Raw genomic sequence first — 17,822 nt, forward strand, 5'->3', positions numbered from 1 at the left:
GCACTTTATTTGTATGGTCTTATGCCCAATAACCCACAATCCTGGTTTAATCAAGAGAAAAACATCAAACATACCCCACTGATCCCTGGCCGGTGTGGCTCAGTTGGTTGGAACGTCATCCCATGCACCAAAAGGTTGTGAGTTTGTTTCCTGGTCAGGGCACAAACCTAAGTTGTGTGTTCGATCCCCAGTTGGGGCACTTACAAGAGGCAACCAATTGATGTTTCTCTCACATCAACATTTCTCTCTTTCTAAAAATCAATAAGCATGTCCTTGGGTGAGGATTAAAAAAAAAAAAAGGCTGCTGTTACTTTGAGAACAGTCGGTAGAGGGGTGCAAAAATTGCAGAGCAATAAAACCTTTAAGTTGGAGAAGCAAAACCATGCTCCAAGGAAGCATCATTAGCATCACCAGCAGCAGCAGCAGCCAAAAATGAAAGCTTGACTATTCACCTGTAGAATTTTAGGAAACTGGGAGACCTTTGTAGCCGGCTCTTTGTGGACAATCTTCCTCCTGACATCACTGAGGAGGAAATGAGGAAGCTATTTGAGAAATATGGGAAGGCAGGTGAAGTCTTCATTGATAAGGATACGGCTTTGGCTCTATCTGCTTGGAAGCACAAACCCTAGTGGAGATTGCTAAAGTGGAGCTAGACAGCATGTCACTGTGGAAAGCAGCTGCATGTGCGCTTTGCCTGCTATAGTGCAGCCCTTAAGGTCCAAACCTCCCTCAGGATGTGTCCAATGGACTGCTGGAGGAAGCCTCGTCTGTGTTCTGCCAGGTAGAGAGGGCCATAGTCATTGTGGATGATCGAGGAATGCCCTCAGGAAAAGGCACTGTTGAATTCTCAGGGAAGCCAGCTGCTCAGAAAACTCTGGACAGATGCAGTGAAGGCTCCTTCCTGCTCACCACATTTCCTCGGTTTGTGACTGTGAACATATGGACCAGTTAGATGTCGAAGAGGGACTTCCAGAGAAGCTGGTTATAAAGAACCAGTAATTTCACAAGCAGCAGAAGCAGCCACCTAGATTTGCATAGCCTGGATGAGTGTGTCATGTGCTGGAAGGCAGATCAGTGAGATGCAGAAACAGCAGCAGGTCCAAGTGGACCCAACATCAGGGAAGCTCATGAGAAACTGGAGATGGAGACAGAGGCTGCTCCCCATGAGCACCAGGCCATGCAAATAAGGGAGGATGGAAGAGCTACACAACCAAGAAGTGCAAAACCAAAAGCAACTGGAGCTCAGGCAGGAGAACGAGGGCAGGCTCCATGAGAAGAGATGCGGGGACAGCAGGAAGGATTCAAGGGAACCTTCCCTGATGCCAGAGAGCAGGAGATACAGATGGGCCAGATGGCTATGGGAGGTGCTATGGGCATAAAAAACAGAGGTGCCATGCCTCCTGTTCCTGTGACTGCTGGTACCACAGCTCCTCCAGGACCTGCCACTATGATGCCAGATGGAACCTTGGGACTGACCCCACCAACTACCGAACGCTTTGGCCAAGCTGTTACAAGGAATAGGGGCAATTGGTAGAATTCCTCCTGCATTTGACCATGCAGCTCCTGGAGCTGAATTTGCTCCAAACATCACCGATACTAATAATATTGCAGTGTTTAGTTTTCCAAAACCCTTAAGAGAAGGACCCTTTTTGGACTAGTCAGAATTCTACCCTGGAAAGGTGTTAGGGATTCCTCCCAATAGTTAGGCCTTCCCTGCCTGTACTAGTCTAGGGAGTATGCTGGAGGCAGAGGGCAAGGGAGGGGCGATATTTAACAAATCATTTCTGTGTGGTATACCATTTAATCATATCTGGTGAATTCCTGAAGTCTTGTGATTATTGAAGGCCTGGGTGGGGAGAACAATGGCAGAGTGGATCCAGTTAGAGTTCCCATTAATCTCGATCATGCCATTCTTTTGTTTATCCTGTTCTGTTTGCGTTCTCATTCTTAAATTCCCCAACCCAAGACACTGCCACATGTACCACTAACATCTCCCAATGACCTTAGCCCCATCACTTCATTCACTACTAGGTGGGAATTCAGGCAAATGACTGCAGAGGTCACAGATAACATTCATACAGTCTATTATATCCCATATATTATCCCTTCATGCCCTAAGAAGACATTTTGTCTTAGAAATTTTCATTTTAGTATATCTTTAAAAACATCTTGTGTTAACTTGCCTCCATCTTTTTCTTGGGTAAGGACCACCTGGGAATGGCCCTTTTGTGTCTGAAGTTGCTGTTCACAACTTTCCTTGATAGGCCTAGTACAATCTTGGGAACAGGGTTGCTGTGTGCTGGATGTCAGATAGTAGCTCTTAGCCTTGCCTATCTTAGGTAGTTATGCAGTACATATTTTTTATTGTTATACTATGCTTGATTTTTTCAATACCTTTGGAATATTTCTGGAAAAATGGAGCAATAATAAAGCATCAACTTATTAAAATACATTTTAATCCTTAAAAAAACAAACAAACAAACAGAAAAACCCACTGAGGGATATTTGACAGAACACCTGATCAGCACTCCTCAGAACTGTGAAGTTCCTAAGGAAAGTGTGAGAAACTGTCATAGCCACAAGGAGCATAAGGGGAAATGACAACTAAATGTAATGTGAGATCCTGGATGGGATCCTGGGACAGAAAAGGAACAGAATATATGAATAAAGTATAATAATGTATCAGTAGTATTGGCTCATTAACTATGATAAATGTACCACATACTACTACTGTAAGATGTTAATAGTAGGGAAGCTGGGTGTGAGGTATGTGGGAATGCCCTATACTGTCTTCACAACAATGCTGTACATCTAAAACTGTTCTAAAATACAAAAGTTTTTTGTGTTTTTTAATTAAAAGAGAAAGAGATGTCATCAAAATATCCTATAAAGATTTATTAGAAAACATACTGATGAGAAATTATGATAACTTAAAAAGAAACACTTAGCACACTGAACTTGCTTGGTAACCATGCCCTTCAAAGCAACCATGGGAAAAATTATGATAACTTAAAAAGAAACACTTAGCACACTGAACTTGCTTGCTAACCAGGCCCGAGTGGGAACAGAATCCGAAAGGCCAGTAGTGAGCCTTGTATCTGCAGGCTGCACCCAGGCCCAAGCATGCTGAGGAGTGTCTCTTTGCAGAAAGACTCATTTCATGTACTTATCCTGCTGGTCAGCCAGGATTTTGGCCGATGACTTGGCATCGTAGAAGAGCTCACTGATCTCCTCAACATGCTCTTTCTCGATGCTATCCTTCCCGTTGATCTTAGCAAGCAAGTTGGCTGGGGTCAGCAGTTGCACCGAGTACCTAGAGTGAACAGGAGGCAGGGCAGGAGTGAAATGGTGGCCACAGATAGGAGCCCCTTCCCAGATCAAAAGGAACACTGACACCAGGGGCTGAGCCCAATGCTGGGCTTGTGATAGCTGTTGCAGACACAGCAGACGAAGAGATATGAGGACTGTCCTTTCTCAAAGAGTTGTAGTCACAACCCCATTGAAGCATTAGAAGTCACCAACATGACCAAGTCCTACTCCCCAAATCTTTGTCAGTCTTAAAAGTTCTCCGACAAGAGGTAATTCCACTGCTGCTTGAAAGGGACCACAAACTTAGTGGCAGGTAATGCCAAGGTCCAGAGCAGGACATTGAACATGGCAGGGAATGAACACACAGTTCCTGAAAGCACATGCCCTATCCAAAGGTACAAAAATCCAGGAGTTTTTAAAAGCACCACTCCACCCAAATAAAACAGCTTACAATTCTGCTTCAAACTTAGGAGTGAAAGAAATAGGGACAGGAGTGAAATCACGACTTCACAAGGAATCAGACACTGAGGAGGGACATCCTCCACTGGCCACAGCTTTGAGCTACTGAACAGTCAGGAAAGCAATCTATGTCTGCACTCCTCCCTCACCTGCCATCCCTACCCAAGACACACCTGGAGGACAGAGCCAGCAGGGCCAAGAGGGTGAGGTGGCAAGGCAGGGCCCAGCTAATGACCTCCCTTGACCTGGACCCTGCTCTCTGGTTCTGTCCATTTCCTCTATCAAAGGGACTGACCCGGGGTCAGAGCCAGCTCTCTACCACAGGGGTACACCTGCTACAAGACAAGGGGACTTAACCTGCTACTCTAGCTTTTAAAACACCATCATCTAAATATTCCGTACTCTAAATCACAGTGTCCTGGGATGAGACCCAGCACACCAGTAAAAGCAGACATGGTCCTATGCCTTGAGAAGGGGGCCTGCCTTTATGTCCTAATGAACATTTATGTTCCCACTGGCCTTGCTGAGAAGGTGCCGGTGGGGTCTGGAGCAGCTCCAGGCAGATGCAGATCCAGGGGACAACTGGCTCACCTCAAAGTGGTCTTGGTACCGATCTCCCCCAGGTGGTTCAGCGCCTCCTCACTGATGTTGATTCCCTCTGTCTGGGCACGGATTTTAATGATCTTTTGGAAGAGGAAAAACCATGATCAACAGTGACTGACCTCAAGTGTCTCATTTATAAACTGCTTTAAAACAACTTTGTTCAGTGTTTCTCATCCCCATCATCAGAGCAGCAGAGGCCCAATCCTGGGCTGGTGGGGCAGAGAGCCAACCCCTACCCAGGACTGCACTTACACACCCCTGGGGTGCCATGATAGCTTTACAGCCAGGGTGCTGCATTCATACTGACTGAAAAGCAGCTAGTACCCCTGGAGGTGTGCAGCAGTTGGCTCAGCTCCTGCCTCTGAGCCCTTCTCAACTCAGTCCCCAAAACCAGAAAGCTGAGGCTTCTCTAAAACCTGACCAGGCTCCCACACAGGCTCTAACCTTCCTCTCCAGTGTGGACAGCACCGCCTGTAAGCACTCAGGTAAGTAGAGATTCTTTATTTGCCTGATAAATACGATGGCTGAATAAATCAAGAAGTTACTCTTAAAGATTCACCAGCCGTCATAACATCACCCAACGATATCTAATCTATCAAGAAGAGGCTGACGCTTGTTGCAGTTTGAAGATCTGGGTAAAGTTGGATGGGAAATAAGCTGGTGGCGTGGACGCAGTAACACAGTGGCACCAGGATCCTGCAGGCGCACCAGCACTGAGTGATAAGGGGCAGCTGGGATAATGATGTTGTGTGTTGTGAAGCTGAGATAACTCGAAGACTTTGAGCCTCATATAATACAGGAATTTTTCACTTTGGCAGCTTCGTAAACAAGATATCAAGAAGCCCTTGTTTAAATTAAAGCCATAAAAACACACCCGGGTAGAGGCGTAGAAAGTGGGAAAGACTGAGCCCCCAGCTAAAGCCTTACAAGTGGAAGAGAAGGACCAGAGGTTGAGGATACAGACAGTTCAAACTAGCCTTTCAGCTCTCAGGCAGAGACCCTGAGGGCAGGAGCTGCAGGGGGAGGGAGTTTAGTGCCTGCTGACTCTGATAAGGGGCCCAGTATGTCACCTGCCATGAATGGAAAAGGTCCTGCTCAGTAAAAAAGCCAGGTTCAGGGCCAGGGCTAGGGCTGAGGTGGCTAGGACAGCAGCACACACCAGGGGAGGTGGCCAGGACTGGAGGGGCCAGGTGCTGACAGGAAAGTCTTTTATTCTGTCAAGAAACTTGGAACTCAGATTTTTGTATGAAATGTCCTGATTTCTAAATGTTGACAACTTGTTAAAATATTTCACACTGCACCAGCCACAAAAAAACCTATCTGTTCAGTAAGTGCTGCCAGAGTATGACCTTTGTCAAAAGATCTTAGCTTGTGCATGAGGGGTTTCACCATCTGGGGTCCAAAGCTAAATGCAGCTGAGCAGAGGTGGTCCTTGATGGACACGAGGAAGGAAGAAATGGAGCAGGAAGGGAGATCCTTGCTCCTGGCTCCCTCCACAGGACTCCCCTCTGACCACAACGGTCAGATCTGGACATGTTTGTGCTCCAATATAAAAAGGGGTTCTCATTGCCAGCTGGGGACTAAGGAAACCTCCAGGTCCTGTAAAAAAAAATGTCCCCTGGGGCCTTCAAAAACTTTAGGGAGATGCAAATATGTAATCCTTGAGCCTGGTCAAGGGGAAAGCTTCAGCATGAAGCATTTCATCTTTAGTGAGCTGCACTGAATTGGAAGTTGGGCTTCAGGAATGTCAGGGATGCTCTGCTCTCACTCTCTCTAGAGCAGGTCAGAGCCATCCCAAGAGCTCTTGTTTCAGACTGCTTGGAAATGGACAGTTCATAAATTAGATCTTTAATCATTTAATAACCTGCAGGGATAGTTTATGAGGGTGTCAGTACTGATGGCAGAGTACACAAGTTACATTTACTCTGCTTTTTAAAAACCTACCTCAGGCCCCAGTAAAAATGCTGAAGTTCTCCCTTGAAGCTGCAAGAACAAGGCAATGCACATGCTGGCAGTTAGTCTGTCCTCTGCTAACCCAAGGGGAAACCTGGCTGAGCCAAATGGAACCAGGCTGGGAGCTGGCCTGCAGTCACTACTCTGGAGGCACAGTTGCAGAACATTCCAGAGGAGATCAGACTATGTACTCTAGGGTCAAATGGAGGAAACAAATGTGAACTGGTTCTGAGTGGGGTCCTAGCTCTGCAGCTTATTCTCTGCGACCGTGGGGCCCTTGTTGTTCCCGAGACGCAAACCCCGGTTACTGAAAGCTGTTTTAAGGATCCCAGTGGATGTCTGCGAAGCACCTGCAAACTGATAATAACAATAGTAATTACTGCAGTAGTAAGGGAGAGCCGGACCTATCCCTTCCCTAAGTTATTATCACTATCTCTTAGTCTTCACAACAACCTTGAAAGGACGGAACAGATCTTCCAGTGAACCAGGAAGGCCAAGGCTCATAGAGTGCACCAAATTGCTCATGTCACTCAGCCAAGAAGTGCTCTGAGTGTGCAGGGCTGCCTTTCCTGGCAGGCTCCAGTCCCAATGGTAAGGATGGGAAAGGGACCAAGTTCTCCTTTGTTTTTGCTTCTGCTTCTATTCAGTGCATGCCTTGAATTCAACCTAGCACTCATCCAAGAGCAAGAGACCATTATCTGGTGACATGGCCTCCAGCCATGAACTACAACTGTTTCAGTATTCTGTCAATGCTGGTTATGAAGGGAGACCTCTGGCTCCATGCTCACCCTGGCACTCCTGGGTACTGGTCAATAAGAAATGCTGGCTGGGCCAAGCAGGATAGGCCACACATGAGCAAAGGGGCAGCCAGGAGTGCCTAGGAGAGGGCCTCAGAGCTCCAAAAGGAAAGGCCCTGCTGACGAATTGCCAGAGGAACTCCACCCTGAACTGAGGTATTTCTAGAAGATGGTAAGCTGGTGGCATAGTGCTTAGGAGCATGGGCTTCAGGATCAGACAGCCTAGACTCCAGTTAGTCCTGTCACCTATTAGCCAGTGACAAGCTTTATGAACTTGGGCATCTAGTTAGCCTAACTATCGGTGTCCTCATCTTTAAGAATGACAATGATAATGGTTCTCCCTGCCTCATGGTTCTGGAGATTAAATGGAATCATGCAAGCTAAGCATGTCCATGGGTTTAGCACAATGTCCAACAAACAGTGCCTGTTCTCTGGTGAGAGGAGAGGGTCCAGGCAGAGCCCATCAAGACTCCAGTGCAGCCCTGGTCCACCCTACGCTCCCAGCCTTGGCCGTACATGGACCTCAAAGTGACAGACCTATACCTTAGCAGTGAGACCATCTGGGGCATGGGTGGACACAGTAGGAAAGTGGACAGCCCGTGCTGTCCCAGGGGGTCAGCAACCTATGGCACTGAGCAGATGGCCTGGGCTCTATAGTGCATAGACTGGCTTTGCATCCTTAACTTGCTGCTCCGTGACTCAGCCATCAAAAGGAAAAGAGATTATGATCATAATGACTACTGAAGTACCAGTAAGAGGACTACAGACTCTAAGTGTGCATTGCCTAGGCACTGTTTAGCACACAGTTGATGTTCCAGCTCCAGATCAAGCAAGAGGCCATTCCTGTGGGACGAACTAGGACTGTGCCCCTTGGTGTAAGGCCCAATCTCATACATCCCTGTCACCCCCACCCCCACTCCCAAACCTAACCTAAATTCAGCGCACATGGAATTCTGACCATGCACTATGTGTCAGGGACTGAGCTAAATGCTTCTATGTACACTTCCTTCAAGCCTCTCATTGTAAGGTTAGCTTTATGACCTCCATTCCTGGTGCCCCTCTAAGATGTGTGACCCTGCTTCACCATCATCTCTACATCCAAGGCAGCAGCTCCAGGCACAGCCTCCAAAGCCCATGAGAAACCAGCCACTAGTCAGGTTGTTTATGGCAGCCAGGCTCTGCTAAGATTCGAGTGCTCACCCCCTCTAGCTTCTGCGCCCTGCTGCAGCTGGCCTGCTGTGAGTTCTGGTGTGACAGAGTGCCCAGCTTTGCCCACTGAGCAAAAGAGACCTCAGACAGGGCCTGGCCTGGGCACAAGAGGCTATTGCTACATCACATTTCATTGCCTCTTTCCTAGAGCCAGTGGCCTCCCTAATGACTGTCAGCAAGTCAATGTTTTTCACCATCCCTTTCGTAAAGTTTATTAGAAGGGATGTAGGCAACTGAGGTTTTGTGACACTTCAGGCAATGTCTAGTTGGCCCATCCATCCGTCAGATGGGGGACTGAGGCTCCGGAATATTGTGACTTACTCAAAACAGCAGCTAAGTGGCAGGACAGTTGTGGGAGCCAGGACTACTCTGTGGATACCTTCCTTCATGGCATCAGGGAACACTGGGAGCAAATGAGGAAAGAAGAGAGCAAGAAGGTGGGGAGGCAGGCTCACCTGTTTCATTTCCTGTGGAGTGTACAGCATGGTCCGGATGATCATTACTCGGTCCAAAAGGTCGAGAGGGATGCCATGAGGAGAGGTGATATCCTCAGTGCCCCTGCAAGAGCCAGAATGATCATATCACCTTGGGCTTTTTGAGACCAGACTCTGGACATGGAAAATAAGGCTGAGGCACTCACAATGAGAAAACAGCTAGTTTACATCCAAAGAGTCAGAGCCAGGGTAAATAGACTTTCAGGTATCATCAAAAACAACATAATTTGAGCAAATATCAATACCATAGGAAATTTGGGGAAGAGGGAGAAAAAGCCACCCAAAAATCATATTTGCCAAGTTTTCATATATACATTTTTATAAACTATACTAAGTATGTAGATTTTTTTTTTTTTGCTTTTGTCTATGTTATTTTGGTCTTAATCCATCAGGTATTTTATAAAACCCAAACTGCTGGTCACTTAGGTAGGTTCCAACTGTTGCTATTTTTACTAATGGTGCTTTGATGAATAATTTTATGCATACAGTCATGAACATTTCATCTGCAATTCTAGTAGTGCCTGACACAATCCTGAGTATCTATTTGAATGGATGAATGAATGTCCTAATTTACAAATCTACACAAGTGATCTGATCTCATTGCATTATAGCCCGCACTAGGTATAATTTTTTAAATATTTTGCTGCTTTGATGGTTTAGAAAATGGAAGATAACACCTTGTTTGAATTTGCATTTCCTTGATTCATTTGAATGCTTTCCCTTATATGCACTAGTTATTTTGTTTCTCTTGGGGAACTGTCCAGTCATGTCCTTTTTCTATTTTCCTCTAGGATCCTTAGCCAAGCCATAGGAAGAGCAATCCAGGAGAAGAGTCCTATTACATCCACCAGGCCCTGGAGGTACGGGGAACTGTCCAGTCATGTCTTTTTCTATTTTCCTCTAGGATCCTTAGCCAAGCCATAGGAAGAGCAATCCAGAAGAGTCCTATTAAATCCACCAGGCCCTGGAGGTACCAGCTGCTTGCCCGGCAGGTTGTGTATTGGGCAGACCTGGCAACCCACAGGGCCAGGCTTCCGCCAGTGTTTGGAAGCCCCAACCTTCGGGAGTCACAGCAGCAGAAGGCCTACCTCAGCATCGTTTCTGGTGCCAGATTAAAGTCTATAGTCATAACTTACCAATATAACAAAGAACAAGAACAGGTCATTTGGATTTAACTGTTAATATCAGAATATTTGGTTTATAATATAAGTAAACACTGTAGAAATAAAACTTCAGTAAAAAACAACAACACATCTTTTGAAACTCTATCTGGTCAGTTGAAGTGTAAATGTATATTTATTATTGCAAGAATAAAATGTGCCCAGCTGGGCGTGGCTCAGTGGTTGAGCGTCGACCTAGGATCCAGGCGATCAGGGTTCGATTCCCGGTCAGGGCACATGCCGGGGTTGCGGGATTGATCCCCAGTCGGGGGCATGCAGGAGGTAACCAATCAATGACTCTCTTATCATTGATGTTTCTATCTCTCTCTCCCTCTCCCTTCCTTTCTCTGAAATCAATAAAAACATATATATATAAAAAAGGATAAAATGTTGTTCTGACATCTGCTACAACAGGATGGACCTTGAAAACATTATGCTAAGTGAAAGAAGCCAAATAATTAAAGGGCAGATATTGTATGATTCCATTTATAGGAAATATCTAAAAAAGGCAAATTCATACAGACAGTAGCATAAAGCTTACCAGGGGGAGTGGAAGGGGGGAAATGGGACCTACAGCTTAAGGGGTACAGAGTTTGTTTGAGGTGATGGAAAAGCTTTGGAGATGGATGGTGGTGATGGTTGTAAGACACTGTGAATATAATTAATACCACTAAATTGTACACCTAAATGGCAAACTCCATGTAATATATATTTTTCCACAATAAAAACAATTCAAAAAAGAATAAAATGCTACATTAATGAACAATTTATTAAATTTAAAAAAATGGTTAAGACCTTTCAAAATAAATGGGGAAATAGAATAGCAAATACAAATATTAAGATAACTTTAGAGAAAACAAATCTCTTCCACCAACAAATAATTCTAAAAATGGTAACAAGGAAGAATTATAAAAATTAAATTCTATCCTTCTGGCTGGTGTGGTTCAGTGGTCGAGCATTCACCTATGAACCAGGAGGTCATGGTTCAATTCCTGGTCAGGTCACATGCCCGGGTTGAGGGTTCGATCCCAGGTGGGGGTGTGCAGGAGGCAGCCAATCAATGACTCTCTCTCATCACTGATGTTTCTATCTCTCTATCCCTCTCCCTTCCTCTCTCTGAAATCAATAAAAACATATTTTTAAAAAATTAAATTATATCATGATTCATATATTGGTGTTTGGTTTGCCTGCAATCTTCACATTAAACAAAACAACCTTTAAAAACTACATTTAATTTTAGTTATTTAATTCTATTTATGCCATCAGTTTGAGTTTTCTTAAGTCTTATTTTGGAATTCTCTTGAGAACTGTTGGAAAATCTTTAAAAACACCTCACCGTTACTATGTTAAAATATCCCAAATTCTATAATGCTCACAATAAATCATCTTCAATTCAGACATAATAACAAGTATAAGTCAAAAGAAAAAATGGTTAGAGAAAAATGAAGTACTCCCCAATCAGACATCAAAATAACAGAATTTATAAGAATGTATTAAGAAAATTTTTTATAGTTTTGAATCCATAAAATTAAAGACTTAAAGACATGCTTAAAGACTGCTAGGCATTTTTCAGGAATTAAAGAAACATTTTTAAAATTTGTCCAAGCTCTGAGCCTTAAGTGAAGTTTCTTTTAGAAAACATATTAGTAAAGAATGGTTTCTGGAATTCTATTCTGCTAGGCACAAAAGCTCCCCCCCATTTACCAGTGCTCCTGCCCAGAGCGGTGACTCCAGGAGGAGCTCTCTGCAGAGCAATCACTGTTTGACAAGGTAGCCATGATAATTATATTTTGGCTAAAATTGCAGATTTATTCTTGTACCTGAAAGTTCATTTCTGACTTTGGCCTCAGCCTAATACTGATTTCATCATTATGCCATTCGACAACTGTTCAAACTATGTTAATGGTGTGCCTCTTCCAGATGTACAGTTTGGGTTTTGAGGCCACAGACATCAATTCTCCTTGGAATCCAATATGGTATATCTGTAGGAACAAGGGAATTGTACTTCTAGAAATTTATCCTATAGACACACCTACATGTGTGCAAAAATTTTAACTCAAGGGTTCCTCCAGTGTGGTATTTGACATTTTGGACCAAATAATTTTTTTGTAGAGGACTATCCTGTGCATTGTAGGATGTTTAGCAGCATCCCTGGTCTTTACCCACTAGATGCCAGCAGCACCTCCAGACATAACGAGTAAAAATTTCCCTGGCTCAGAATCACTGTCCGACTGCTTCTTTATATAACCTTTGAACTGTAGAGACACCGATTAACACAAAGCTTAAAGCTTCTATGATGACAGGAAGCATACTTCTCGGGGTAACATGAAGGGTAACTCCCCTAAGTCCATTGAGCCCTAAAAACAAGGCCATTTGATTTTTTGTTGAGGCTGCCAAGGCAATTCAATAAAGTAAGAACAGTCTTTTCAACAAAATGGTCCTTGGACAATTGGGTATCCCCATGCAAAAGAATGAAGTAGGACAGACCTATTCCTTATGCCACACACAAAAATTAACTCTAAGTGATCAAAAACCTAAATGTCAAAGCTACAACTAAAAAACTCTTATAAGAAATCATAGGTATAAATCTTTGTGACCTTAGATTATGTAATGAATGGTTTCTCTTAGACATGAGACCAAAAACATAGGCAACAAAAGAAAAAAAAAAAAGATATATTGGACTTGATCAAAATTTAAAACTTGTGTGTCAAAAGAAAGACACAATCAAGACACTGAAAAGATAACCCAGAATGTGAGAAAAATATTTGCAAATTACATATCTAGTAAGGGCCTAATATCTAGAATACATAAAGAAATCTTACAACACAACAATAAAAAGACAAATAACCTGAATAAAAAATGGGCAAAGGATCATAAACAGATAATTCTCCCAAGAAGATATACAAATGGCCATTAGGCACATGAAAAGATGCTCAACATCACTAGCCATCAGGGAAATGCAAATCAATACCACAATGAGATACCACTTCATACCCATCAGGATGACTAGAATAAAAAAGACAGACAATAACAAGTGTTGAGGATATGGAGAAATTGGAACCCTCACACACCGCTGGTGAGTGGTGCAGCCACTGTGGAAAAGTCTGGCAGTTTCATGAAAGGTTGAGCAGAGCTACCATTTGACCCAGCAAATCCACTCCTAGGTATCCCAATGTCCATCAAATGATGAATAGAAAAATGTGCTATTAAATATTCCATATTTTTAAATACTATTCAGCCTTAAAATCAAGTACCAAAGCAATGCTGTAACATGAGTGAACCTTGACAACATCACATTAAGTGAAAAAAGCCAGACACAAAAAAACACAAGATTATGGTGCCATTTATATGAAATGTCCAGAAAAGGCATTAAATGCATAGAGATAGAAAGTAGGTTAATGGCTGAGAGGGGCTATGGGAAAAGAAGGTGTGTGGGGGAGGTTATGGATGGAGGTGGCAAGGGTAGCTGTTGATAGGCATACGGTTTCTTTTGAGGGTGATGAAAATGTCCTAAAATAGACTGTGTTGATGATTACACAACTCTGTAAATATGTTAAAAAAACCCTTAATTTTACACTTTAGCTAGTTGAATTGTATTATGTGTGAATTATATCTTTATAAACCTGTGTTTTATAATTTTTATTTATTGATTTGAGAGAGCTAGTAATAATAAGTTAACATATATAATGTAACCTAAGACTAGCCTATGTAATCTTATCTTTGCCCACTCCAAATGAATGACCAAATCATACCACACTGTAACCCCAGACACCTCATGGGAGGCCCTCATATTTAGTAACAAGGTAGCTGTTGCTTTTAGTGACCATGACAGATTGAGGCTGACACATGAACTACCTTTGAAGGCGAGCCACTATGGCATGTTTCTCTCAAAATGAACATGACCTCCCTCATCACCACCCCAGTGCATTATGTAATAATGGGTTTAAAGTGATCCCAGAGGAAAAAATGAACCCAGATGCAAGGTGGAAAACTCTCATGGCTGGTAGACAGCCAACCTACCTGATGACACAGTTGCCTCGGTTAGATGCAAAGATGACGATGGGGGCAATAGAAGACTCCAGGGCCCGGTGCAGGTAGGTGAAGCACTCAATGTCCAGCATGTGGACCTCATCAACAAAGAGCACACCTGGAACCAGCTCAGCAATGCCCTGATCAATGTATTTGTTCACCACCTTGTTAATCTCCCCTCGAAGTTTGTCTAGGAGACAGCAAGGGTAGACATGCAAGGTCAGTACTAGGTGGGGAAAACTGTCATCTTTTCTCTTCTCCCCATACCTGAATTCAACCCAAACCCAAGTTTGGAGACTGGTTTTGCTGTTAGCTATGTGACTCCAGGCAGGTTATGTCCCTACTCCAAGCTTCGGTTTCATCATCTGTAAGTAGGAATAATCTCACCAGAAGTCACAATGAATGCTTCCCCTAAAGATGTGCTTTAAGTCACACTCCCCACCAGGTCCTATTACTCACCCCCAACCAAACTTAGCTTTCCGCCCGATCCCAGAGACACTGGAGTTCGGAAGCCCTGGATGGAATGAGTTTCCATATGCAAGTTTTACTGTTCTGCACTGGTAAATGACCCTTTCTTTTGGCCCTGTATGAAAAGCTTAGGTTAATTAACTTTTAGTCACGTGCCTGGACAAAGAAATAAATAGAAGGCACGTGTAGAGCCCCCTCTGGAAGGAAACTTGTGAGGAATGAAAGGTTCTGAGAAAAGGTCCAATCTCAGAGTCCCAAAATGGATGAGTCAAAAGTTAAAGAACCCATCTAAGTAAGTCACAGTTCTCGTTTTCCAAGCCAGCTCCTGTGCTATCATCTGGAGGGAGCTACTGACAAACACAGAACGTGAAGATTTGATACAGCATCTCCCATCAAAGCCATGCAGAAGGGATGGTCAAAAGAGGATGCATGGTCAAAATCATGTTAAAATACAGGCCTCAGACAACTCCACTGGCTAAAACTTTAAAGAAAATAGATGCTTTAATGTTTAATATTTTAAGACAACAAAGCTATAGGTGGTAAATAGAAAAAAAGAGGGAGTACCAGTTGGGAAGAGAAGCAGGGTAAACTAAAGGTCCACAAGGCAGCAGCAACATTCCTACCAAACTCTGGGAAGTGCCCAGGAGGCTGAGCACGGTGGAATGGGGACCCCCCGGCAGGGGAGGGGAGTCTGGTACCCAGGCAGCAGAGCTTGCTGTGTTCAGGTATACTCTGGCAGGAGCTATGCTGTAGAGCTGGGGCAACAAAATCCACATTTCTGGGACCTCAAAGGGATCAGAGACTGTGACGGCTTCCACCTCCGAAGATGAGTGCAAGGATACTGAATGCAGTCAAGAGGGCATGCTCGCAAGCAGGGCCAGAGAGCACACAGTACAGTTTTGGCTGTCTGAACCAGCCACACACTATTAGCAGGGAGTCGGGCTCTGAAGGAAGAGGAAAAAAAAGCCTGTCTCGGGGCACTTCCTCAGTTTTGGGGAAGAGTCACTCACAGAGCCTCACACAGGAAGGATATCAGAATCCAGGGCCCCTCAGCTCTGCTTCTGGCTCACAAGCCTTGCTATTTCTCTTACCTGTGATTTCTGTCTTCTTTGGCTTCATTAACTGGCCCATCATAGACAGGATGTCTTGTCCCCCCTTTGTAAGAAAAGACAACAGAGTCAGTCTTGCTTTCTAAGGCAGCTACAAAAGCCTCCTCCTCCACCCAACCCCATCCCACTAGTTCCGAATGTCAACTCGACAGGATCTGAGGTGTACAGATCCTGAACAGCTCCACTGGAAAGCTTAAGAAACTTCTAAAACAGGAATTCTTAAGAGGTTCCCCCTGACCTATAAGAATCAAATTAAATTCCTTCATGGGAAGTACAAGCTCTGTGGGGCCTATCCCAACCTCCATCTCCAGTCATACCTTTTTCCAATCCCACATTCTTTGATTAGCCACACAGGGCTCCTAACAGTTCCCTGAACACACAAGCTCTTTTATGACTCAGTGCTCTTTCCTGGGAAGCTCCCAGTTATCCATTCAAGTTCAGGTCAAAGGTCCTCTGTGGGGCATCTGACCTTCTCATGATGCTCCAGCTCCCTCGGAGACAAATAGACTGTCGAAGTAGATATAAGGATGTACTTAATAATGTTCCTGAATTTCCTCTCACTAGACTCCGCTATACAATCACATTAACCTAGTCCTCACCTAGAGCTGCTCAGAGTCCATGAGCCCACCCCTGCATAATAGCTGGTTCTTAATGGGCTCACCCTGTGCCTGGACGCTCCCCACCATCTCCTTGGGGTGTAGTGAGCAAGAAGGAGCTGTTGTTTTGTCATTTATGCAGCAATTCGTGATAACCTGTTGGTTACCAGGCCCTGGTACACAGAGGTGCTCACTAAATGTTCAATAGTAAAAGACAGAAAATGTTTCCTGAGGACTTACAACATCTGAGCCTCAAAACAGCCCTGCAGGCAGGAACTATGTATCCTTTTCAGAGGAAGAAACTCAAAATCAGAGAGCCCTAAGTCACAGAAAACCTGGAGACCCAAAGTGACTAATTAGCCAAGCTAATTAGCAACACAATCCCTGACTTCCAATTCTTAGCCCAGCACTCTCTCCAAGTGGACAGCCGTTCCACAAGCAGAGAGGACCTGTTGGCCCCAGATGATTCGTCAGCAATCTCTTGGCCAAGGCTCCAAGGGACAAAACACCCAAGGATCCAATTTCAAATTCAAAAGTCTGTTCCCTCCTAGGGAAGAGGTGGCCTCTCTTGGGATGAAGAAGAAAGCAAACTGAAAGACCACCAGCAGGGAAGAGTTGAGTTTTTAAAATCACACATTTCCCAGAGCTGTCATAAAGTCATACTGTATTTTCTCACAAAGTATCCATCTTCTACTTAGCATGAGCAGCACAATACAGGTCCCATTCAAAGCTATAAAACTGGGGATTTTGCTAAGCAGGGAGAAAGACACAGCTTTTTCAGGCTTTCTGAACTCCTGCAAAGGGCTTCAAGAATACTCCTGCCCTCCCACCATTAATACCCAGAGACTCCCAGGTGTGAGCCGGCTGCTGGAGAAGCCACAGAAGCTGTGGAGCTCAGGGCCAGAGGCCTGGCTGGGATAAGGAACAATACATGTGAAATGATCTGTGACTAGAGCATTTGAATGGGAACAAAGGAGTCCCTTGTAGCTCATGTCGCTGTTCATTGCTAAACATTACAGACAGAAAAGGACTTGCTGCCCTAAGAAAGGGCAGCAAGACTCTGACAATTCACTCCCAGAGCTTCCATGCACATGCGAAAGGGCTCATGTGCCAGGTCATGTCTAGGTAAAGGCAGTTACCTGGGGCCGGGCGTTGGCCACGTCCAAGTCATGCAAGGTCACATCCTGGATGATTTCTTTCTTCTTGTGCACATCCCCTTTTGGCAAGGGGACATACTCTTCAGCTTCAAGGTCGAATTCTGTGGCATAGGTATCACACCTGCCCTGCCTCTGCAAAAGGAGAGAAACCTGAGTGCCTAGTGAGTTTTCACTGCCAAATGGCACATTGCTAAAGTGAGATAAAGTCTCAGTTCCCAAGTGTGGCCTGACAGCTTACTCCACTAACTCATACTCGACTAACTCCAAATAGTCCCCATTCTCCTGCTGCCAAGAGAAGGTAGCTATCTGCTCATCACTGGGCTCCAAAAACCCAGTTGAAAAACACCTGATACTTTCTCCAAGAATATTTTTCCTTCTCTCTTTTAACTGTATGCAATTCCCGATAAAGGGCAAATCCAATAGATTAACTGGAGCCGGAGGGAGCTGTTCAGACTCTTTTGTAGGTGGGTGATTTATTG

The 17,822-nt window shown here is 44.4% G+C and overlaps 1 protein-coding gene and 1 pseudogene across 2 annotated transcripts in view; one reads left to right on the plus strand and one right to left on the minus strand.

Moving 5' to 3' along the window:
* The first annotated feature begins 533 nt into the window (after positions 1–533).
* LOC308562307 (non-POU domain-containing octamer-binding protein pseudogene) lies at positions 534–1,658 on the plus strand (annotated as a pseudogene). The gene has a single exon. The product of its transcript is annotated as a non-POU domain-containing octamer-binding protein pseudogene (transcript).
* A 776-nt stretch (positions 1,659–2,434) lies between these two features.
* RUVBL1 (RuvB like AAA ATPase 1) overlaps positions 2,435–17,822 on the minus strand; it is a 38,512-nt gene continuing 23,124 nt past the window's right edge. Inside the window, exons 6-11 of the mRNA XM_081148502.1 lie at positions 17,326–17,475; positions 15,573–15,636; positions 14,005–14,203; positions 8,786–8,888; positions 4,360–4,451; positions 2,435–3,313 (exon numbers count right to left, since the gene is read on the minus strand). Of these exons, the coding sequence (XP_081004628.1) occupies positions 3,154–3,313; positions 4,360–4,451; positions 8,786–8,888; positions 14,005–14,203; positions 15,573–15,636; positions 17,326–17,475 (768 nt within the window). The 3' untranslated portion in view covers positions 2,435–3,153. The remainder of the gene's footprint in view (positions 3,314–4,359; positions 4,452–8,785; positions 8,889–14,004; positions 14,204–15,572; positions 15,637–17,325; positions 17,476–17,822) is intronic.

The sequence above is a fragment of the Miniopterus schreibersii genome, assembly GCF_964146895.1.
Source record: "Miniopterus schreibersii genome assembly, chromosome: 10".
Lineage (NCBI taxonomy): Eukaryota > Metazoa > Chordata > Mammalia > Chiroptera > Miniopteridae > Miniopterus > Miniopterus schreibersii.